The 20,191-nt window shown below is 40.7% G+C and overlaps 1 protein-coding gene across 2 annotated transcripts in view; it reads left to right on the top strand.

Annotated features, from left to right (window-relative positions):
* Positions 1-20,191, top strand: part of LRRC75A (leucine rich repeat containing 75A) — a 529,608-nt gene that overhangs the window by 24,543 nt on the left and 484,874 nt on the right. Inside the window, exon 2 of one of the 2 annotated variants that reach the window (XM_077480437.1) lies at positions 17,409-17,591. The exons of the other annotated variant lie outside the window; for it this stretch is intronic. Within the exon in view, the coding sequence (XP_077336563.1) occupies positions 17,409-17,591 (183 nt within the window). The remainder of the gene's footprint in view (positions 1-17,408; positions 17,592-20,191) is intronic. 2 annotated transcript variants of the gene reach the window in all.

Raw genomic sequence — 20,191 nt, 5'->3', positions numbered from 1 at the left:
TTCTATCACAATAGGAATTTACCAATATACCCACCTTGGTTTTTGGCATCCTAGTTATGCAACCAATTACCAATGTTGCCCCCTGTAGCACCCTGTGACCTTCGCTCAATGCCATCTGTAGCTTCCACTGATCCCTACCCCCACCACCACCACCTAGTTTAACCACTTCAGCCCCAGAAGGATTTACCCACTTCCTGACCAGGCCATTTTTGTTTTGTGTGCTATAAACAAAAAAAGACTGACAATTTTGAAAAAAAACTATATTTTTTACTTTGATAATGTGTAGAAATGGTGCGCTTATTCAGTTAATATGTAACCAAGTATATATTAAATAAGGATACATATACTTAATGAATCAAAGTAAACGCTAAAACAATCCAAGTGCAAAACACCCAAAAACCCAAAGTGAAAACCATAAATATAAATGGACAAGTATAAAAAGTCCAAGTGCAAAATAAAAATAGAAATGACTGTTTAATATATATATATATATATATATATATATATATATATATATATATATATATATATATATATATATATATAATATATATATAATGTGTGTGTATATGTAATATATAAATATATTTATTGAGAATACAAAAATAACGTCACCATGTATACCATGCATTTTTGATGCTATCATCATAATCACATTAAATCATTAAACAATTGAACAAGCTGAAATAAGAAAAAAAATCCTTATTATACTCTATTGCTAATTGATTCCAGATTGTTCAATTGTTTCAAGTTTTAATCATTCAATCCTAATCCAAATTCTAATCCTGTGTATGTGGTTTCGAAGAAGGGCGTTATCTATACTAGCCCAAAACATCACCCTGTATACCATGCATTTTTGATGCTATCTTTGTATTTTCAATAAATTTTTATGTGCAGCAATCCCATCTCCTTTTTCTATATTTTTGGCCCTTGGGAAGGCCAGATTACTTGCACATTTTTCATAAACCGTTGTGCATGTTACCCTTTGAACTTTCATATAAAAACCCATAGCGCAATATTGCCAGTAAAATATAACAAAATGTGTTTAATAACTGCTTACATAAAAGTTTGGCGACATCCGCAGTACAAATAGGAGTAGGAACACAATCGCCTCCTCACCATACTTTCGTGCTCTGTGAACACCAAAAATGACGTCACAAGACTCAGCCCAACGTGTTGCGTCACTGTTACAAAAAAAAAATATATATATATTCATCAATATGTATGTATTCTACATATTTTTGGTTAAAAAATTCGCAATAGGTGTATGTTTGGTTTGCGCAAAAGTTAACCCATCTACAAACTACGAGATAGAGTTATGGACTTTTATTTATTTTTACTGTTAATGGTGGCGAGCTGTGATTTTTTTTTAGCGGGACTGCGACACTGTGGTGGACAAATCTGACCCCAAATTACACTTTTTGGGGACCAGTGACATTACATTGATCAGTGCTTTAAAAATGCACTGATTAATGTATAAATGACACTGGCAGGGAAGGGTTTAACCCTAGGGGGCGATCAAGGGGTTAAATGTGTTCCCTGGGTGTGTTCTAACTGTAGGAGGGGATGGGCTGACGGGGACGTGACCGAGACTGCTGTTCCCGATCAATGGGAACAAAAGATCTTTGACATGTCTCCTGTCAGAATGGGGATCGGCCTTGTTTACAAAGGCAGATCCCCGTTCTGCCTCTGTGTACAACAATAAGCAGCCGGCATACATAGAGTCCGCTGGACCCGTGGGCATGCTCCCGCAATCTCGCATGCATGGACCGTCTGTTCGCGCAGGAGAGCCGACCTGCCACAGTATATGTGCAGTGGCTGGTCGGCAAGCAGTAAATTTCTTCCAATCCTATGTCCATTTTCTTCCCCAACAGAGCTGCACCCTTCTTATTTAGTTGTATCGCGTCCCTGCTTTAGACCAGTAAGTGACCAAACAGTCAGCCCAGTTCTCCACGATCCCAAATCCTTCCTTCCTACACCAGTTCCTCGACCATGTAGGATAATGAGGAAAAAAATCTGCATGAGATACAAGACAGTGTAGCTGATAAGGAACAGTATATAACCGACAAAAAGAGGAAAAATACTGTATATCATCAGTGCTGCTAAAGAAAGAGGAGAAAATGGTTAAATCTGTTAAGAAACGAGACAAAAACCTTTTAGGTATATCGTGACGGGAAGGAAAATCACACTGTGAAATCACAAAAAAAGAGAACCATGGGTGGAAGGAAAGAAAATCTTTCTAATCAATCTCTTCTTAAAGTCGTATTAAATGCGCAGAGTTTACATTATCTCTTCTAAAGAGAAGTACTGTATATGGATGATGGGACTGTATTCATTTTATGAGAATGTGTGTTTGTTTTTTCTTTTTTTTTTTCTTTTTTTTTTATTATTTGTTGTACAGCTGTCATGTGAACCAGCTCTTTCCCAGCCCACATGCAGGAAAACATCAGCAGGAGGAACTGATGTCCTAGAAATATGTATTTTAACTCAAATCTATATTTATGTGCAAAAACCATGTGAGCAAAGACTGGCAGATTTTTACAGGTGCTTTGGCTATCTTGATTGACCGGCGTAGGCTAACAAAACTGCCACGTGTGCGCAGGAGTTCAGTCATCCCGACACATACAGTGCCTTGCAAAAGTATTCGGCCCCCTTGAACTTTTCAACCTTTTGCCACATTTCAGGCTTCAAACATAAAGATATAAAATTTAAATTTTTTTGTGAAGAATCACCAACAAGTGGGACACAATTGTGAAGTGGAACGAAATCTATTGGATATTTTAAACTTTTTTAGCAAATAAAAAACTGAAAAGTGGTGCGTGCAAAATTATTCGGCCCCTTTACTTTCAGTGCAGCAAACTCACTCCAGAAGTTCAGCGAGGATCTCTGAATGATCCAATGTTGTCCTAAATGACTGATGGTGATAAATAGAATCCACCTGTGTGTAATCAAGTCTCTGTATGAATGCACCTGCTCTGTGATAGTCTCAGGGTGCTGTTGAAAGTGCAGAGAGCATCATGAAGACCAAGGAACACACCAGGCAGGTCCGTAATACTGTTGTGGAGAAGTTTAAAGCCGGATTTGGATACAAAAAGATTTCCCAAGCTTTAAACATCCCAAGGAGCACTGTGCAAGCGATCATTTTGATATGGAAGGAGTATCGGACCACTGCAAATCTACGAAGACCTGGCCGTCCCTCTAAACTTTCAGCTCAGACAAGAAGACTGATCAGAGATGCAGCCAAGAGGCCCATGATCACTCTGGATGAACTGCAGAGAACTACAGCTGAGGTGGGTGAGTCTGTCCATAGGACAACAATCAGTCATACACTGCACAAAACTGGCCTTTATGGAAGAGTGGCAAGAAGAAAGCCATTTCTCAAAGATATCCATAAAAAGTCTCGTCTAAAGTTTGCCACAAGCCACCTGGGAGACACACCAAACATGTGGAAGAAGGTGCTCTGGTCAGATGAAACCAAAATCAAACTTTTTGCCCACAATGCAAAACGATATGTTTGGCATAAAAGCAACACAGCTCATCACCCTCAGCACACCATCCCCACTGTCAAACGTGGTGACAGCATCATGGTTTGGGCCTGCTTTTCTTCAAGCAGGGACAGGGAAGATGGTTAAAATTGAGGGAAAGATGGATGCAGCCAAATACAGGACCATTCTGGATGAAAACCTGTTGGAGTCTGCAAAAGACCTGAAACTGGGACGGAGATTTATCTTCCAACAAGACAATGATCCCAAACATACAGCAAAATCTACAAAGGAATGGTTCACAAATAAACGTATCCAGGTGTTAGAATGGCCAAGTCAAAGTCCAGACCTGAATCCAATCGAGAATCTGTGGAAAGAGCTGAAAACTGCTGTTCACAAACGCTCTCCATCCAACCTCACTGAGCTCGAGCTGTTTTGCAAGGAAGAATGGGCAAGAATTTCAGTCTCTCGATGTGCAAAACTGATAGAGACATACCCCAAGCGACTTGCAGCTGTAATCGCAGCAAAAGGTGGCTCTACAAAGTATTAACGCAAGGGGGCCGAATAATTTTGCACGCCCCACTTTTCATTTTTTTATTAGTTAAAAAAGTTTCAAAAATCCAATAGATTTCGTTCCACTTCACAATTGTGTCCCACTTGTTGGTGATTCTTCACAAAAAATAAAAATGTTATATCTTTATGTTTTGAAGCCTGAAATGTGGCAAAAGGTTGAAAAGTTCAAGGGGGCCGAATACTTTCGCAAGGCACTGTAGGTGCCATGGACATGTCGGCAAAGCTTTTGATACAGTTCCAGATAAGGATATTATAGAAAAAAAATGTTTATACTAGAACCTAACCCCTGGTTGGTTCAGTAGACACAAAGACGACAAAGGATAGATATGGGCTTCTTTTTCGGAACAGGAATCGTCACTAGTGGTGTACCACGAGCCTCTGTACTCGGTCCTGTTCTATTTAATCTGCTTATATCTGTGATCAATGGATCAAAGCTGCATTCACCTGGGTGATTGTAATGTGTTTTTTTTTATTTTTTGTCCCGTTGCCCATACTATTCTCTTAAAGAGGAAGTAAACTCTCCCACTCAGATGATTCTTTTCATTTAGTCCACTATAATAAGTAATTATCAAACTATAGCCACTGTAATTCAGCCCAAATCGCATATTACTTACTGTTTAAAGAAACTTTAGAAAACTTGTTTCCAGGGGTTAGGCAGCGGCATCTTAAGTATTGTTTTCTGAGTCCACAGTGGAGTGTATTTCCACCCTTACATTGAGCACTTCCTGTACTTTTAAACAAGCCTCCTTCTCAATCCAACGTTTCTATGGCAACCCTGCTTCCCTGTTCATAGCTGACTTGTTTTATTTCATAATATTTACTTGTGCTGATTATCTAGTGTTTGCCTTTGTCAGTCTTATCAACTTCAGCTGATAAGACTGCAGTAATGCTGTCCAATGGCCAGATTTACACTGCATGTGATGTCACATGGTCACATGGGGTGTAGGAGGCCGCTCTGAGGGAAATCGGGGGAGATCTGGGCATGCTCAGTGATGTTATTCTAAAGAACAAAAATGATTACAACAATACTAAGCAAGTAAGGAGATATCTACAAGAAGTGTTCATTATTCTGATTTAAATAGGGCAAAGTTGTGGGGAGAGTTTACAACCACTTTAAACAAATACATACTCTTTATAACTGTATGTTGTTTGTGTGTGTGTGTGTGTGTGTGTGTGCGTGTGTTTTTTTTTTTTTTTTGCAATAGCACTACTACACACGAGCACTTCCGTTCAGTCCAAACTTCCATTTACGTGTGGATAAGCCTCAATGGCAGGCCAAAACAACGATCCCTAAAGGGTAACTCCACTGTCCTGGGGAAAAAGCAAATAAAAAAATAAATAAAAAAACATGGCATATACAATTGCGACACAAACCATATTGAATTTTAAAAATTACCTTTTCTTTTCAATCTGCAGCCACTGTCATTTTCTGTAAAATGCAATATGGCTCCCTGAAGGTTTACTGTACACAGCATGTGTACTGACCACCCCCAGAAACATAATATCCTGCTTGTGTGATTTGGCTCACAGATTTTATTGGTTGATATATTGATTTATTAAGTGTTTACAACCACTTTAAGACCAGTCTGAGTGATCTCTTTTCTATTAACTCTCCCGGCTGCAAGCTGAAGAACCTACTGGCTTTGTTGCTTGGATGTGGAACGAGACCAGAGTGCTTGAAAGAATCCAAAGTATACAGAAACCTTAAAGTGGTTCTAAAGGCTGAAGGTTTTTTTTACCTTCTGTGTGCAATGACCCTCCTTGACTGAGCTCCCTTCGATCCAGTGATGTTCACAATGGCCTCAGCAGTCACAGAACTCTCCCTCCTGATTGACTGAGACATTGGCTCCCTATGCTGTCAATCACAGCCAGTAAGCCAGTGAGGAGAGTTCGAGGGGAGAGGGAACCTGGGCCAAACCGTGGCTCTGTGTCTTATAGTCGCATAGAGCAGTGGCTTGGGAGTGAGCATGCAGTGGCGTCCCTCAGGGCATGGCTTTCTCTGGGGTTATTGCCGCAAGGGAAGGAGCTAGGATGGGGGACCCAAAAAGATCGGAGCTGCTCTGTGCAAAACCACTGCACAGAGCAGGTCCTTTCATTTTAGTTTTTTGTTATTAAAAAAGCTTTAATATCACTATAAAAAGGCTATGTAAGATATATAAGATTGCTGTAGGGAAGGAACCCTGGACTCTAGGACATCACTGAAAAATGCTAAATCCATAGGCCCTGTTCACGCCTACAGCACTCCTACAGCCCCTCCAAAAAGTGATTCGCATTGGATCAGGTTTGAGAGGGTGGGAAAGCAGTGGGTGCCAGGCACTAAGGAGGCAATACTGCCACCTCCTGAATTTTTTTTCAGCCAACCTGGGATTTTTTATTGAAATAATGCTCTGCAACCATGGACCAAATGTAATAAGTGATATTAAATTTTGTCTACTGGTTTACACTATGGAGTACCCCATGTTTATTTTTCTGGGTTATATTACCTTTTATGGGTTTTTATGTATTTTCACATTTATTATTCATTTTTAGGATTTGAGAATTTTAGGGCAGCTCATTCTTTCTGTAACCATGGGCCAAACACTTAAAGGGTAACTTCACTTTTGTAGAAAAATATAAACAAAGCAAATAAAAAACAAAACAAAAAAAACTAGCATATACAATTGTGATACAAGTCATATTGTAATTGAATGTTATTTAAAAATTAGCTTTCCTTTTCAATCTGTAGCCACTGTAATTTTCTGTGAAATGCAATATGGCTACTCGGAGGTGTTCTGTAAACAGAATGTGTACAGAATGTAAAACATCTTTTCCTGCTTCTGTGATTGGCTCACTGATTTTCCTAAAACTACACTAAGATACAAGTCAGATTCTAGGCATCCCCGCAACAAAATTTTAATTTTTGGTAAGATAGTCCCAATAGGAAATCATAAAGGGATGCAGACCCTGCAATTTTCCTCATTGGAGCCCTACAGCTGCAGCAGCTGGTTGATAATTAAGAAACCACTCCCATTAGACTCACTAATGGGCACAGAGAAACACACTGGGATTTCTTCAGAATAACAAAAGGTAGGAATCTGCAACAAAGTTTGTTAAAATACTTGCAATGTACATAGATCACCCAGAGGGGAATTTTTTTTTTTCTCAACAAAAGTGGAGCTATAAAATTGTTGGTGCTCCAATGGGAAATCATTGTCATCTCAACAGTATGTACTGCCCTCTCCAGTTGCTATTGCACTCTTTAGGTGGAGTTGGGGAGTGGTGAAAGAACCCTTTTTAATGACCTCTTTTTACCACCTCTCTCCAGCCCCCCCCCCCAGCCACCTGCGTGAAAAGCAGTGACGGCTGATGTTTTTTTTCCATGTAATGGACGGGCCGCCACTGGTGAAAAGAGATCTTGGCAACCTTTTAAAAAAACATACCATAAGCCTGTATCTTCATTGCACAGAGATCAGAATTGATGTATCTAAAAACAGACAGTGGTTGGTGTGGCAAAAATGACTTGCACTTACTCCTGATCGCTTTCATTGACGTACGTGGCGCATGTTATTCTCCCAGGGTTGCTTCTGCAAACACCCTTGTACAGAAGAATAACCGTGATTAAGGTTGTATGATGGACGACTGTAGCAGAAAGATAGCCTTTGGCCCATAAATAACTCTGTGTTATGCTGAGCTATAGGGATAATAATATTGATTCTCCTTGAGATCAGCAAGGGAAGGCTTTCATTGTACAAAAACATAAATATCATAATTCACGATAGTAATAGAGGTCAGCGGTTTTACACTTTGATCTATGTTGTTAATGAGGCAATTAATCAAAGCCATCAAGAGAATCGCTTGTCATGTAAGGTCTGTGCATGGCATTTATTTGGAGCTTGTATATCAGTTTATCTGTAGAAGTGGAGGTAGATACTATAAATGCCAGCGTTCTTTGCCAGCACTTTTTAACGTGGAAAAATTGCAGATAAAGCCTTCATGTGTTTTTTTTTTTTTTTTTTTTTTTTTTCTTTTCATGAACTTTTACTTATTTTTTTTTACACATTTTTGCTTAGTGTACCGGGCAACAAAAAATAAATAATTAATACATCTCTCCAATTTCCTCACTTTTTCACGTTTCCCGTGTTTTATTGCAAAAAACACTGTACAGAAAAATAATTGATGATCTGCCAGAAATTCAGTGTGCTCTAAATTGTCCATTTTTGGCCTGACAGCATAATTGCTTTTGCTGCACTGAAATCCCAACCAGCGTCGCGACTTCCTGCTTAAAGTGGATTTCCACCCAGAAATGGAACTTCCACGGTTTGGATTCCTCCCCCCCCCCCCCCCGTGTCACATTTGGCACCTTTCAGGGGAGGGGGGAGCAGATACCTGTCAAATCCAGGTATCTGCTCCCACTTCAGGGGAAAGATCGCCGGACTCTGCATGCCAAACTACGCAATGTCTGGCCCCCCCTCCTCCCCCCGTTACCTTTTGGGAGACACACAGGTCCCAGAAGACAGTAGGGACCTATTAGGACGCACAGCATGACTCGCGCATACGCAGTAGGAAACAGACTGTGAAGCCGCAAGGCTTCACTTCCTGTTTCCCTTAGTAAAGATGCCGGCGCCTGCACCTGGAGCCGAGGGACGGGTCGGCTTCGGGTGCCGACATCGCAAGCTCCTTGGACAGGTGAGTGTCCTTATGTTAAAAGTCAGCAGCTACAGTATTTATTTGTAGCTGCTGACTTTAAAAAAAAAATAATTTGAGGCGCAACTCCGCTTTAACTATAGAACTCTGCCTATACCCAACCCTCCTCTGTCTGCTTCCATATTCAAACATTGATTTACTTCCAAGCAAAACACTACAGTTTCCTGGACTCCCAAAGCTCACCCACATTCAGACTAATTTACTAAAGTAGTTGATAATCTGCACTTCAAAGCACATTCCTGTTTGTTTTTTACCTGTACATGATTGGATAATTGAAGTGAATCTTCACTCTCAATTTCAATAATTTTTATTGAGTTTTTTCTGAAAAAGGTACAAAGTATACAGTAAACATAGTATATCGCAGTAATATAATAACAATAACAGTATCTGCTCCTTCTTCAGTGATGAATTCCCTATCCAAATGTTTAGAAACAATATCTACTGTCTTTTTATTGTAAGAGGGTGAATGTCCCCCTCCGACACCCCTACTGGGTTCACACTGTGCCTTGGGTGGGGAGATTCTGTACCCCTATATGTTGCATAGGTATTATTTTCAGGTGTTCTATAATGCACATTGATTTATCCACCTCAATAAGGGTTTAAGTAATTTAAGCAAAGAGGCGAGGATGTTTGAAAAACGATAAAACAGATGTACAGTAGACAAACACTAAAAATAAAAATATTAACCTAAATTAAACAAGACGTGTATATACACAGTTTTCGTGTCATTTGAGTGTGTGCAAGTCGTAAGTAATATTCAAAGCTTTATTGCTTGGTACCAGTCAGTCCACGCTTTCCATTTGTTTATGTGTTGTTTGAAATTTGCCCTGTGATGATGCGTACATTATTTAGTATGTGGCATGTGCGTTGGACGTCAATATTATTTCTTTTATTGTGGGCGTTTCTTGATCTTTCCAATTTCTCATAATCGCTAGTCTAGTGCATAGTAAAATGTGGGTCGTGAATCTTCACTCTTATTGTAAAGTTAATATTCTCAGTTCCTTTATCAAATCAGTCTCTTTTTGTGTCTAGGGATAGGAGTCTTGGGGGATGTAGTTCTGGAGACATCAAAAGGAACTGGAGTAGAATAAATAGTACAAGGAGTAATAAAAGCCGTTACTCATCTCAAGACTAAAGTCAAATTAAAAAATAACGCTGTGAATAATGCTTTTATTTTACCCCTCAAACTTACCTCTTACCTTTTTAAACTAGTTTAAAGTTCTAGTCTATTCATCCATGTCTGTATGCTTTATTTTGCAGAGAGATCACTTTGAAAAACACCCCCTAGCATTTCTGGCTTTGGCCATCTTGAGTATGGGCAGATGATTCATGTAGCATTTATTTTCTGAAACCATCTGCCCTTAGCTCTGGCATGCAGGCAGGGGGGTGTGATGGCTGAGAAAACCCCTCCAGAAGACTCCTGGGATATATGTAGTAGTAGTAGTCGTAGTCTTTCCTATTGTTAGCAGAATAAGGGCCCTTTTACTTGGGCTGTGCAATCAGGTTAGTATTTCAGGTGGACCTGATCAGACCCTCCATTCACCCCTATGGAGTGGCGGAAGCCAGCAGGTTCCGCTGCTATCCGATCTGATCCTGTCCGAAACAAACAAGACGGCTGATGGTTCTATATTTCCATCCGGCTGGTGGATTGGATAAAAATGGACAGGCTGTCCGTTATCTCCCCATAGAGGACAACAGGATTGGGTCTGTATCTGCTCTGTACAGTGAGCAAAGACTGACCTGTCATCCTCCTGCTTAGTGGGGATCAGCGGAGCGATTCCCCTGCTGAACTAGCAGAGTCCGTTCAACGGAAGCACCCATGTGAAAGGTGCCTAAGGATTAAAAATAATGTTGACAGAGAGAGTGAAGTTCTGCTTTAACAATCTGTTCCCCTTCCCCAATTAAAAGTGTTTGGGCCTAGTGTTCAGCCACTCAGGTCCAAGCACAGGCACCTGGGAGGAAGGGGAGATGGTCACGCTTCATCTTACAAAGAACAGGTATTTCTGAACACTCGGTGGAACATGACAATTATGTATATGACACAACTATTGGTTAAAGAGGCTGCCCACCATCAAAAAGGAATAGTAACAAGCGGGTAGGAGGTGGAGTTTAAGGTGTGTATGTAAACTCTAAATCCCCATACACACACTATCAGTTTTTCTGCTGAGTTTTTCCTTCAGATTTACCAAAACCATATAATATGAGGTCAAACCTTAGTCGTTTTAATTTGTATGCAATCAGGCAGGCCCTTGCACTACATGATTTTGGTAAACCTGAAGGAAAAACTCTGCAGAAAAACTGATAGTGTGTATGGGGCTTAACAATGAACTTCTCTTTCTCCATTTTAGTCAGCTAAATTTATAATTTATCCTAAAGTGCACTTATTCTTTAAGAACGGCTGCCATTTCTAAGCTTTCTCCAAAAAACACTATTTGCCTGCTTATGTTAGTCCTCTGGCTTCAATACAGTCATTGACTTGAAACAAGTGTGCAGATCAAAAGTATCAGAGAAAAGTCCTTATCTGCAAACTTCCTCTGACGTGATGGCTCAGAAAGTAAAAGAAGAAATCAGACGTATCGCTCGGTAATAGCTGTAAAAAAATGGATGGTGCCAATACTGTAAATCCTTGAATATATTAAAACAAAAACATTTGCACAAACGCCCCTTTTTAAGTGTGAAAAACACTTGTAAATATGAAAGTGGTTTGGTGCTACTCCTCATGTAGTGAACAATACACTTATTAAAAACAAAATATTTCTCTATAAAGCATTAAAGTTGTAAAGGCAGAAGGTTTTTTATTTTAATGCATCCTATGCATTCTGTGTAGCAGCCCCCCCCCCCTCCATCTAAGATTCTCCCTCCTGACTGTCTGAGACACAGCAGCTGCGCCATTGGCTGCCGCTGCTGTCAATCAGAGTCCACTAGCCAGTCAGTGAATAGAGGGGGTGGGCCATGTTGGGGCTCATCTGAATGGACACACGGAGCTGTGACTTGGCTCGGGTGCCCCCATAGCAAACTGCTTACTGTGGGGACACCGAACGGGGGGGAGGGGCCAGGATCACAGAAGAGGGACCTGAGAAGAGGAGGATCTAGGCAGCTCTGTGCCAATCCACTCCAACAGAACAGGTAAATATAACATGTTTGTTATTTTGATAGGAAAAAAATAAGACTTTGCAGTCACTTTAGCCAAAAATACAATAATTCCACTATAAAAAAACAAAACAAAAAAAATCCAATCACTGTGCCTTAAAAAGGAAGTAATCCCTCATAGGTTTTGTTTGCCTTTTTTTTCACTCCTGCAAAGTAAAAGCATAACGTGCTAGTAAAGAGTAAAAGAGGAGAATACTGCGCTCAAAAAATATGTATACAGAGGATATCAAAATGTAAACAAGCTGCAGCATGCAGTGGGATACACACACAGGAAACAGGAATCGGAGAAGCCACGCTAAAGTCTCAATCAGTAGGTCCTACCAAAACCATCAATCATATAAAGAGTCCATATAAAACACTTGTAAATCTTGATATCATCACAGTGTATACACGGACATGAGTGCCCAACCACCGTAACTAATATCTGCTTACCAGATGGCAAGCATAAAGGACTAATGGCTATAGCCCAGCCAAGGCCTTTAGCTTGTGGATGTCAACACTGGTGCCGGTGGGCTGGATTGTACAGATCACTTCCTCTCTCCAACTATGGTATTAGTCCTGTACTCAAATGGGTGCTACAGAAGAAAACAGACTGGCCATAGCATAATACTTTCTAAACTGTATTTATTAAAAGCAAGGTAATGCACTTACATTTAAGTAGAAGATTGATTGCATATTAAAAAGATGCCGGCACAAACACACAGAGCCCGTCCTCCTAGTTAGATCGCGTGGTGACATCACTGCATGCTTTTCCTTCAGACACATTTCGTCATTAAAGCGGAGGTCCACCCTAAAGTGGAGCTTCCGCTCATTGGACAGTACAGGTATCTGCACCCACTTCCGGCGTAGATTCTGCAGAAGCTACGCCCCTTTCCGCAGAATCTACGCCCCTTTCCAAAGGTCCCCCGCTGCCTGCTGGGAAACACACGGATCCCAGAGACAGCGGGGACTATCCTTATTGTGCAGCGTGACTCGCGCATGCGCAGTAGGGAACCGGGAAATGAAGCCGCAAGGCTCCACTTCCTGATTCCCATACCCAAGATGGTGGCGGCAGCACCTGAGAGACGATCGAGAGATCTGCTTCGGATGTCGACATCGCGGGCGCGCTGGGCGGGTAAGTGTCATTATTTTAAAAGTCAGCAGCTGCAGTATTTGTAGCTGCTGGCTTTTAAAAAATAAAACGGCGGACTCCCGCTTTAACAGACATTATCAATGGGGAACAGGCAACACAGTGACTCACCACCTTATATACAGAGCCAAGCCTCGTTCTGAGTCACGAGTGCACTGATGTAAACAAGAGCCATGTTGAATGTGTGCAGTTTTCCCTTAATGGCAGGGACGAAGATTTCTACCTCAGTAGATCTTCCATAAATATAAAAAAAATAAGTGTATAGAACACTCAAATGCAAAAAAAACTTTCTAATTGAAAACGAATAACAAACTAAATGCAAAACCTGTAAGCGGTAAACCAATGGAGCAACCACAGTCCACCTAACCCAGGCCAGTACAATAGAGACCCTAAATAAAAAATAATGTCATACGTAATACAACCCCGCAGTGACATAGTAAGCTTGTGTAGTCTAATGTTATAATGGTCAACCAGAAAGGTTGAATCTAGTGTAATGTATATGCGATAAACTAAATATCAACGAATAAATGTATATAAATTATAAATGAAATGATAATACCTATAATAAACATATATATTAAAAAAGATATTACCGGTAATTATTTGATATTAATATAAATAATAAATTGTGGAAAAAAAAAAAAAAGTTGATTTTTATATAGTGAATAAATCCCATTTAGTTAATGATCTTATGTAAAAAATATATTTAATTATACATATATTGTATAGAATACAGTGCCTTGCGAAAGTATTCGGCCCCCTTGAACTTTTCAACCTTTTGCCACATTTCAGGCTTCAAACATAAAGATATAACATTTTTATTTTTTGTGAAGAATCGCCAACAAGTGGGACACAATTGTGAAGTGGAACGAAATCTATTGGATTTTTTAAAACTTTTTTTAACTAATAAAAAAATGAAAAGTGTGGCGTGCAAAATTATTCGGCCCCCTTGCGTTAATACATTGTAGAGCCACCTTTTGCTGCGATTACAGCTGCAAGTCGCTTGGGGTATGTCTCTATCAGTTTTGCACATCGAGAGACTGAAATTCTTGCCCATTCTTCCTTGCAAAACAGCTCGAGCTCAGAGAGGTTGGATGGAGAGCGTTTGTGAACAGCAGTTTTCAGCTCTTTCCACAGATTCTCGATTGGATTCAGGTCTGGACTTTGACTTGGCCATTCTAACACCTGGATACGTTTATTTGTGAACCATTCCTTTGTAGATTTTGCTGTACGTTTGGGATCATTGTCTTGTTGGAAGATAAATCTCCGTCCCAGTTTCAGGTCTTTTGCAGACTCCAACAGGTTTTCATCCAGAATGGTCTTGTATTTGGCTGCATCCATCTTCCCCTCAATTTTAACCATCTTCCCTGTCCCTGCTGAAGAAAAACAGGCCCAAACTATGATGCTGCCACCACCATGTTTGGCGTAAAAGCAACACAGCTCATCACCCTCAACACACCATCCCCACTGTCAAACATATCGTTTTGCATTGTGGGCAAAAAGTTTGATTTTGGTTTCATCTGACCAGAGCACCTTCTTCCACATGTTTGGTGTGTCTCCCAGGTGGCTTTTGGCAAACTTTAGACGAAACTTTTTATGGATATCTTTGAGAAATGGCTTTCTTCTTGCCACTCTTCCATAAAGGCCAGATTTGTGCAGTGTATGACTGATTGTTGTCCTATGGACACACTCTCCCACCTCAGCTGTAGTTCTCTGCAGTTCATCCAGAGTGATCATGGGCCTCTTGGCTGCATCTCTGATCAGTCTTCTCCTTGTCTGAGCTGAAAGTTTAGAGGGACGGCCAGGTCTTGGTAGATTTGCAGTTGTCTGATACTCCCTCCATTTCAAAATGATCGCTTGCACAGTGCTCCTTGGGATGTTTAAAGCTTGGGAAATCTTTTTGTATCCAAATCCGGCTTTAAACTTCTCCGCAACTGTATTACGGACCTGCCTGGTGTGTTCCTTGGTCTTCATGATGCTCTCTGTGCTTTCAACAGAACCCTGAGACGATCACAGAGCAGGTGCATTTATACAGAGACTTGATTACACACAGGTGGATTCTATTTATCACCATCAGTCATTTAGGACAACATTGGATCATTCAGAGATCCTCGCTGAACTTCTGGAGTGAGTTTGCTGCACTGAAAGTAAAGGGGCCGAATAATTTTGCACGCACCACTTTTCAGTTTTTTATTTGCTAAAAAAGTTTAAAATATCCAATAGATTTCGTTCCACTTCACAATTGTGTCCCACTTGTTGGTGATTCTTCACAAAAAAATTTAATTTTATATCTTTGTTTGAAGCCTGAAATGTGGCAAAAGGTTGAAAAGTTCAAGGGGGCCGAATACTTTCGCAAGGCACTGTATATAAATACTATATAAAAATGCTCTTACTCAAAAGAAAAGTATAAATAAACAAATGTTCAATTCAAAAAGGAATAAAAAAAGCATATATTCCCATCCATACCGTGAACTGGTGTCTCCGACCAAGTTAACATATAGGCTCATTAAAGCGGAGGTCCACCCTAAAATGGACCTTCCGCTCATCGGAATCCTCCCCCCCCTCCGGCGCCACAATTGGCACCTTTCAGGGGGGAGGGGGGTGCAGTTACCTGGATAATCCAGGTAAATGCACCCACTTCCGGGATAGCTCTCTGCGGAAAGGGGCGTAGATTACGCCCCTTTCCGCAAGTGCCCGCCCCTTTCCGCAAGTGCCCCGCTGCCTGCTGGGAAAACACACAGATCCCAGAGGCAGCGGGGACCGTCCTTATTGCGCAGCGCGGCTCGCGCATGCGCAGTAGGGAACCGGGAAATGAAGCCGAAAGGCTCCATTTCCTGATTCCCCTACCCAAGATGGCGGCGGCAGCACCCGAGAAACTATCTACAGATCGGCTTCGGGTGCCGACCTCGCGGGCGCGCTGGACAGGTAAGTGTCATTATTTTAAAAGTCAGCAGCTGCAGTATTTGTAGCTGCTGGCTTTTAAAAAAAAAAAAAACGCGGAGTCCCGGCGGACTCCCGCTTTAAGAATCGTCAATAAAAGCATTAACATCAGTATCAATATTTAATCCTTATGGTGCATAAGTCCTTAATCTATGAATCCAAGTCATTTCTAATTTGGATATCTCCCTCACTAACGAGCTGCCCCTGAGGGCTGAACTTATCAATACCCAAAAAAATAGTTTTGGAGGGATCCTTGTCATGTGTCCGAAAGGTAGTGCCTTGACACTGAGTGATTATTTTTTTTTTTAGCCCATCTTGATATTTGGTTATGTGCTCGTTGAGGCGAACTTGAAGTGGGCGTTTAGTCCAGCCTACATATTGCAGGCCACAAGGGCACTGCAACATGTACACAACTCCTTCTGTAGCACAAGTGATAAATGGTTTTATCATATACTGTTTATGTGTGCTAGTAGAGGTGAAGGTTTTGGTTCGTCTATGGGGACATGTACTCAACGAGCAAACCCTGCATCATCTGCATTAGTAAAACCCTGTAAGCTGATTAAAAATAAACTGAGTTTTTTTATAGGTTGATTCAAAATATTTGGGGCTATTCGATTTCTCAGAGGAGAGCCCTGAACACACAAGGTTTCTCAGGCAGTACCTTCTCAAGTACCCCATCACTCCTAACAGTCAGTGCCTATGAATCAATTTTATGACACTGTCATGCTGCAAAGAGTATGTAGTCACAAAAGGGACCCCAAAGGAGAAAGCTTCACCCACACATGGTCCACAACCTCCTCTCGGCGAGTAGTTCATCCCTATTGACATCTTTGATATTGGCTAATGTCTTAAAAAAAGACTCTCTCGAATATCCCTTTTCTACAAATCTATTAGTAAGGACTTTGTCCTGCGTCAGAAATTCATTCTGATTGTAACAGTTCCTTTTAAGTCTCAAGTATTGACTCTTTGGAACTGATTACAACCAGGGACAGGGATGACAACTGTACACGGGAATTAATTCATTTCTATCCGTGCTTTTGAAAAATGTGGACGTGACCAGCCAATCTCCCTTAATAGAAATTTTTAGATCTAAAAAGTTTAATTTCGGTTTGACTGGTATCATGATTTAAGATTATACCTCTCTGATTCACATTAAGGGAAGACATGAAATCTTGTAAGGCAATATGTTCACCATCCCATAGGGGGAGGATGTCATCTATGTACCTAGCCCACAAAACCACTTGTGGTATATTGTGGGCATAGATGACACCCTCCTCCCATTTGGCCATAAAAAGTCTAGAATCTCTATCCAAAAAAGCTCTTTACAGCCTCCAGACCTATATTATGTGGAATTCTGGTATATGATTGCATACTAACCCATTATGTAACACCTGCAAATGAAGCCGGTTCTGTCCCTGCTGCAGACCACATCTATCTTTTGCCCCTTCCAGGGCCACGGACTCAGGCTCGGTGACTGGCTGGAGTTGCTTGACATCACTCCCGTGCATGCACGGCACAGCCGAAGGTCACAGCACTTGCTATTGAAGAAGCAGTATGGGCCGCGGCTTTTTCACAGCACATGCGCCGATTATGCAGAACTTGGCTGTCCTGTGTTGGTCTTTCTTCCCCTATGGGTAAGTTATATTGTGAAGTTCATCCACGGTTGACATTGATGCTGTACCTTTTCACTTTGTAATTAGTGTTCACTGTTTGTTTCTGTTGGGCGTTCAGGGTTTCACCGCATGTTTGGTGTTTTGTTGTTCAGATGGAATCCCCTTTCCATTTGAAGTCTTCATTATACACTGGGGCCACCCACCATCACTACTTTTGCACCTTCACTCACTAATTTACCTGATTAATGTTTAGATAGCATTTCTATGCCAATTTATTTTATGTATTGGGGGCTAATTTTAGCCACACCCGCCCGCTATTACTGGCACATATATACATATAACCATGCTTTGCACTTATGAATTAAATGGTATGGTTGATTAATGGAATACTACTACTATGTGGATGGGTTATTGGTTTTAAATAGTGCTTGTTACACTTGTTATGCTACATTACTACTATCCTATACACGCCTGATTGGTTACCTCCTTATTATCAAGGTATCCCCTTCATTGTTGTGTTTATTTTGCCACATATTGGGATTTTTCTATCCTTATTGGTGACACTCATACACGTGTGTGTGTGTGTGTGTTTTTTTTATTTTTCTTATAGCTTCACCAATTTTTTACTTTTATATTTTTGTCATTAGCACATTTTTTACCCATATATTAAACATCACCATTATGTTTCCAGGTGTGTGGAGTTTTCCCTTCCTTTTGTTACATCGACCACCAGGATGTCAGATCTGTGAACACACCTCGTTGTTACCATCTCCCCGCCCCTTCACAGCTCCCATGGGGAAAAGGAGTTGACTTTGGGACACGCCTGGGGGAGACCCTCTATATTGGTGATATGCAATTAGCGGACCTCCAGCTGTTGCAAAACTGCAAGTTCCATCATGCCTCTGCCTCTGGATGTCATGCTTGTGGCTATCAGAGTCTTGCTATGCCTCATGGGACTTGTTCTGCAACAGCTGGAGGCCCACTAATTGCATATACCTGCTCTATATGTTACCATAATGACCCAAAAAATTTCTTTAAAAAAGACAGTGTCAAAATAAAAAGTCAAACAAATTAAAAAAAAAAACGTTTTTAAAGCGCCCCGTCCAGATGGGCTCGTGCACAGAAGCGAACACATATGTGAGTAGCGCCCGCATATGAAAATGGTGTTCAAACCACACATGTGAGGTATTGCCGCTATCTTTAGAGCAAGAACAATAATTCTAGCCCTTGTCAATAAAAACTGTTAACCTGAAATTTTTAAACGTCACCTATGGAGATTTTTAAGGGTAAAACTTTGTCGCCATTCCATGAGCAGGTGCAATTTTGAAGTGTGACATGTTGGGTATCAATTTACTCGGCGCAACATTTATCTTTTGGCAATATAAAAAAAAAATGGGCTAACTTTACTGTTGTCTTACACTTTTTTTAAATAAAAACATTCTTTTTTCCCAAAAAAGTGCGCTTGGAAGATAACTGCGCAAATATGGTGTGACTAAAAATATTGCAATGAGTGCTATTTTATTCTCTAGGGTGTTAGAAACCCCAAACATTTATATATATTTTTTCTAAATAATTTTCTAGCAAAAAAAACCTTTTTTAACTTGTAAACAACAAGTGCCAAAAAAGAGGTTCGGTCCTTAAGTGGTTAAGCCACTCTTCAGATGGTTTCCAGGGCCAAGATAGAATGAATTCAGTGCATTCAGACACCCGAGTATAAATCTCTCATTCAATATATAATTTCTTTTGGGCATGTGGATTATTATAACAGACATCCCAACCTGCCAAAACAAATTTCAGGGAGGTGGCGCTCCGAGCCCCCAACCCCCCCCCCCCCCCGCGTGGCAAAATGTGAGCATGGCTTAAATTGTGCTACATTTTGGGTGTGGCTTAAAGGGGGTGTGGTTTAATAGCATTTGAGATGACTTGCATAGTGCAGAATGCAGTGATGTTAAATAGAGGATGTACAGTGAGTATTATGTGCAGGTGTGGAGTATGGAGTGTATGGTGGTGAGTATTATGTGCACGAGAGGAGTGCAGAGTGTGTGTAGGTGGGTAGCATGTGCAGGATGGTGTCAGTAGTTCTTTATTTTTATTATATTTTTTTTACAATTTTAATTTGTTTTAAAAAAACATTTTTACAATGTATTTTTGGGGGGAGGGGGCAGTGTTGGTAGGGGAAGGGGGAGTGGTGTCAGTAGCTTTTTTTTATTTTATATATATTTTTTTTATTAATCTTTTTTTTTATATTTATTGCATTTTTTTTTTTTTTTTTTTATCAGCCCTGTTGGTGGGCTTTGGTGAGATATCAGGGGTCTAAGCAGACCCCTAACATCTCCCCTTTGAGACAGAGAAGGGGTTGAGGACAGAGATTCCCCAGTCCATTTCTCAGCACTGAAGATTAATGTACAGGAGACAGAGGCTCCTGCCCATTCATAAACTGAAGCCGAGTAAACACGGGTTACTCTGCTCAGTTTTCACAGGACACAGGAGTGATCGGTAGCAATCAATCACTGTCCTCATCATCATCATCACATAAATCATGGTGCAGTATTATAGTCAAATAGGGATGATAAAAGAATGATTGCACTTACATTTCAAAAATGCTAGAGTGGGCACTGAAA

This window comes from Lithobates pipiens, unplaced genomic scaffold (genome assembly GCF_037356315.1).
Source record: "Lithobates pipiens isolate NorthernLeopardFrog02 unplaced genomic scaffold, aLitPip1_a1.2 Scaffold_16, whole genome shotgun sequence".
NCBI lineage: Eukaryota > Metazoa > Chordata > Amphibia > Anura > Ranidae > Lithobates > Lithobates pipiens.
The sequence above is the reverse complement of the archived record's forward strand: the minus strand, read 5'-3'. Positions and strand labels throughout refer to the sequence as shown.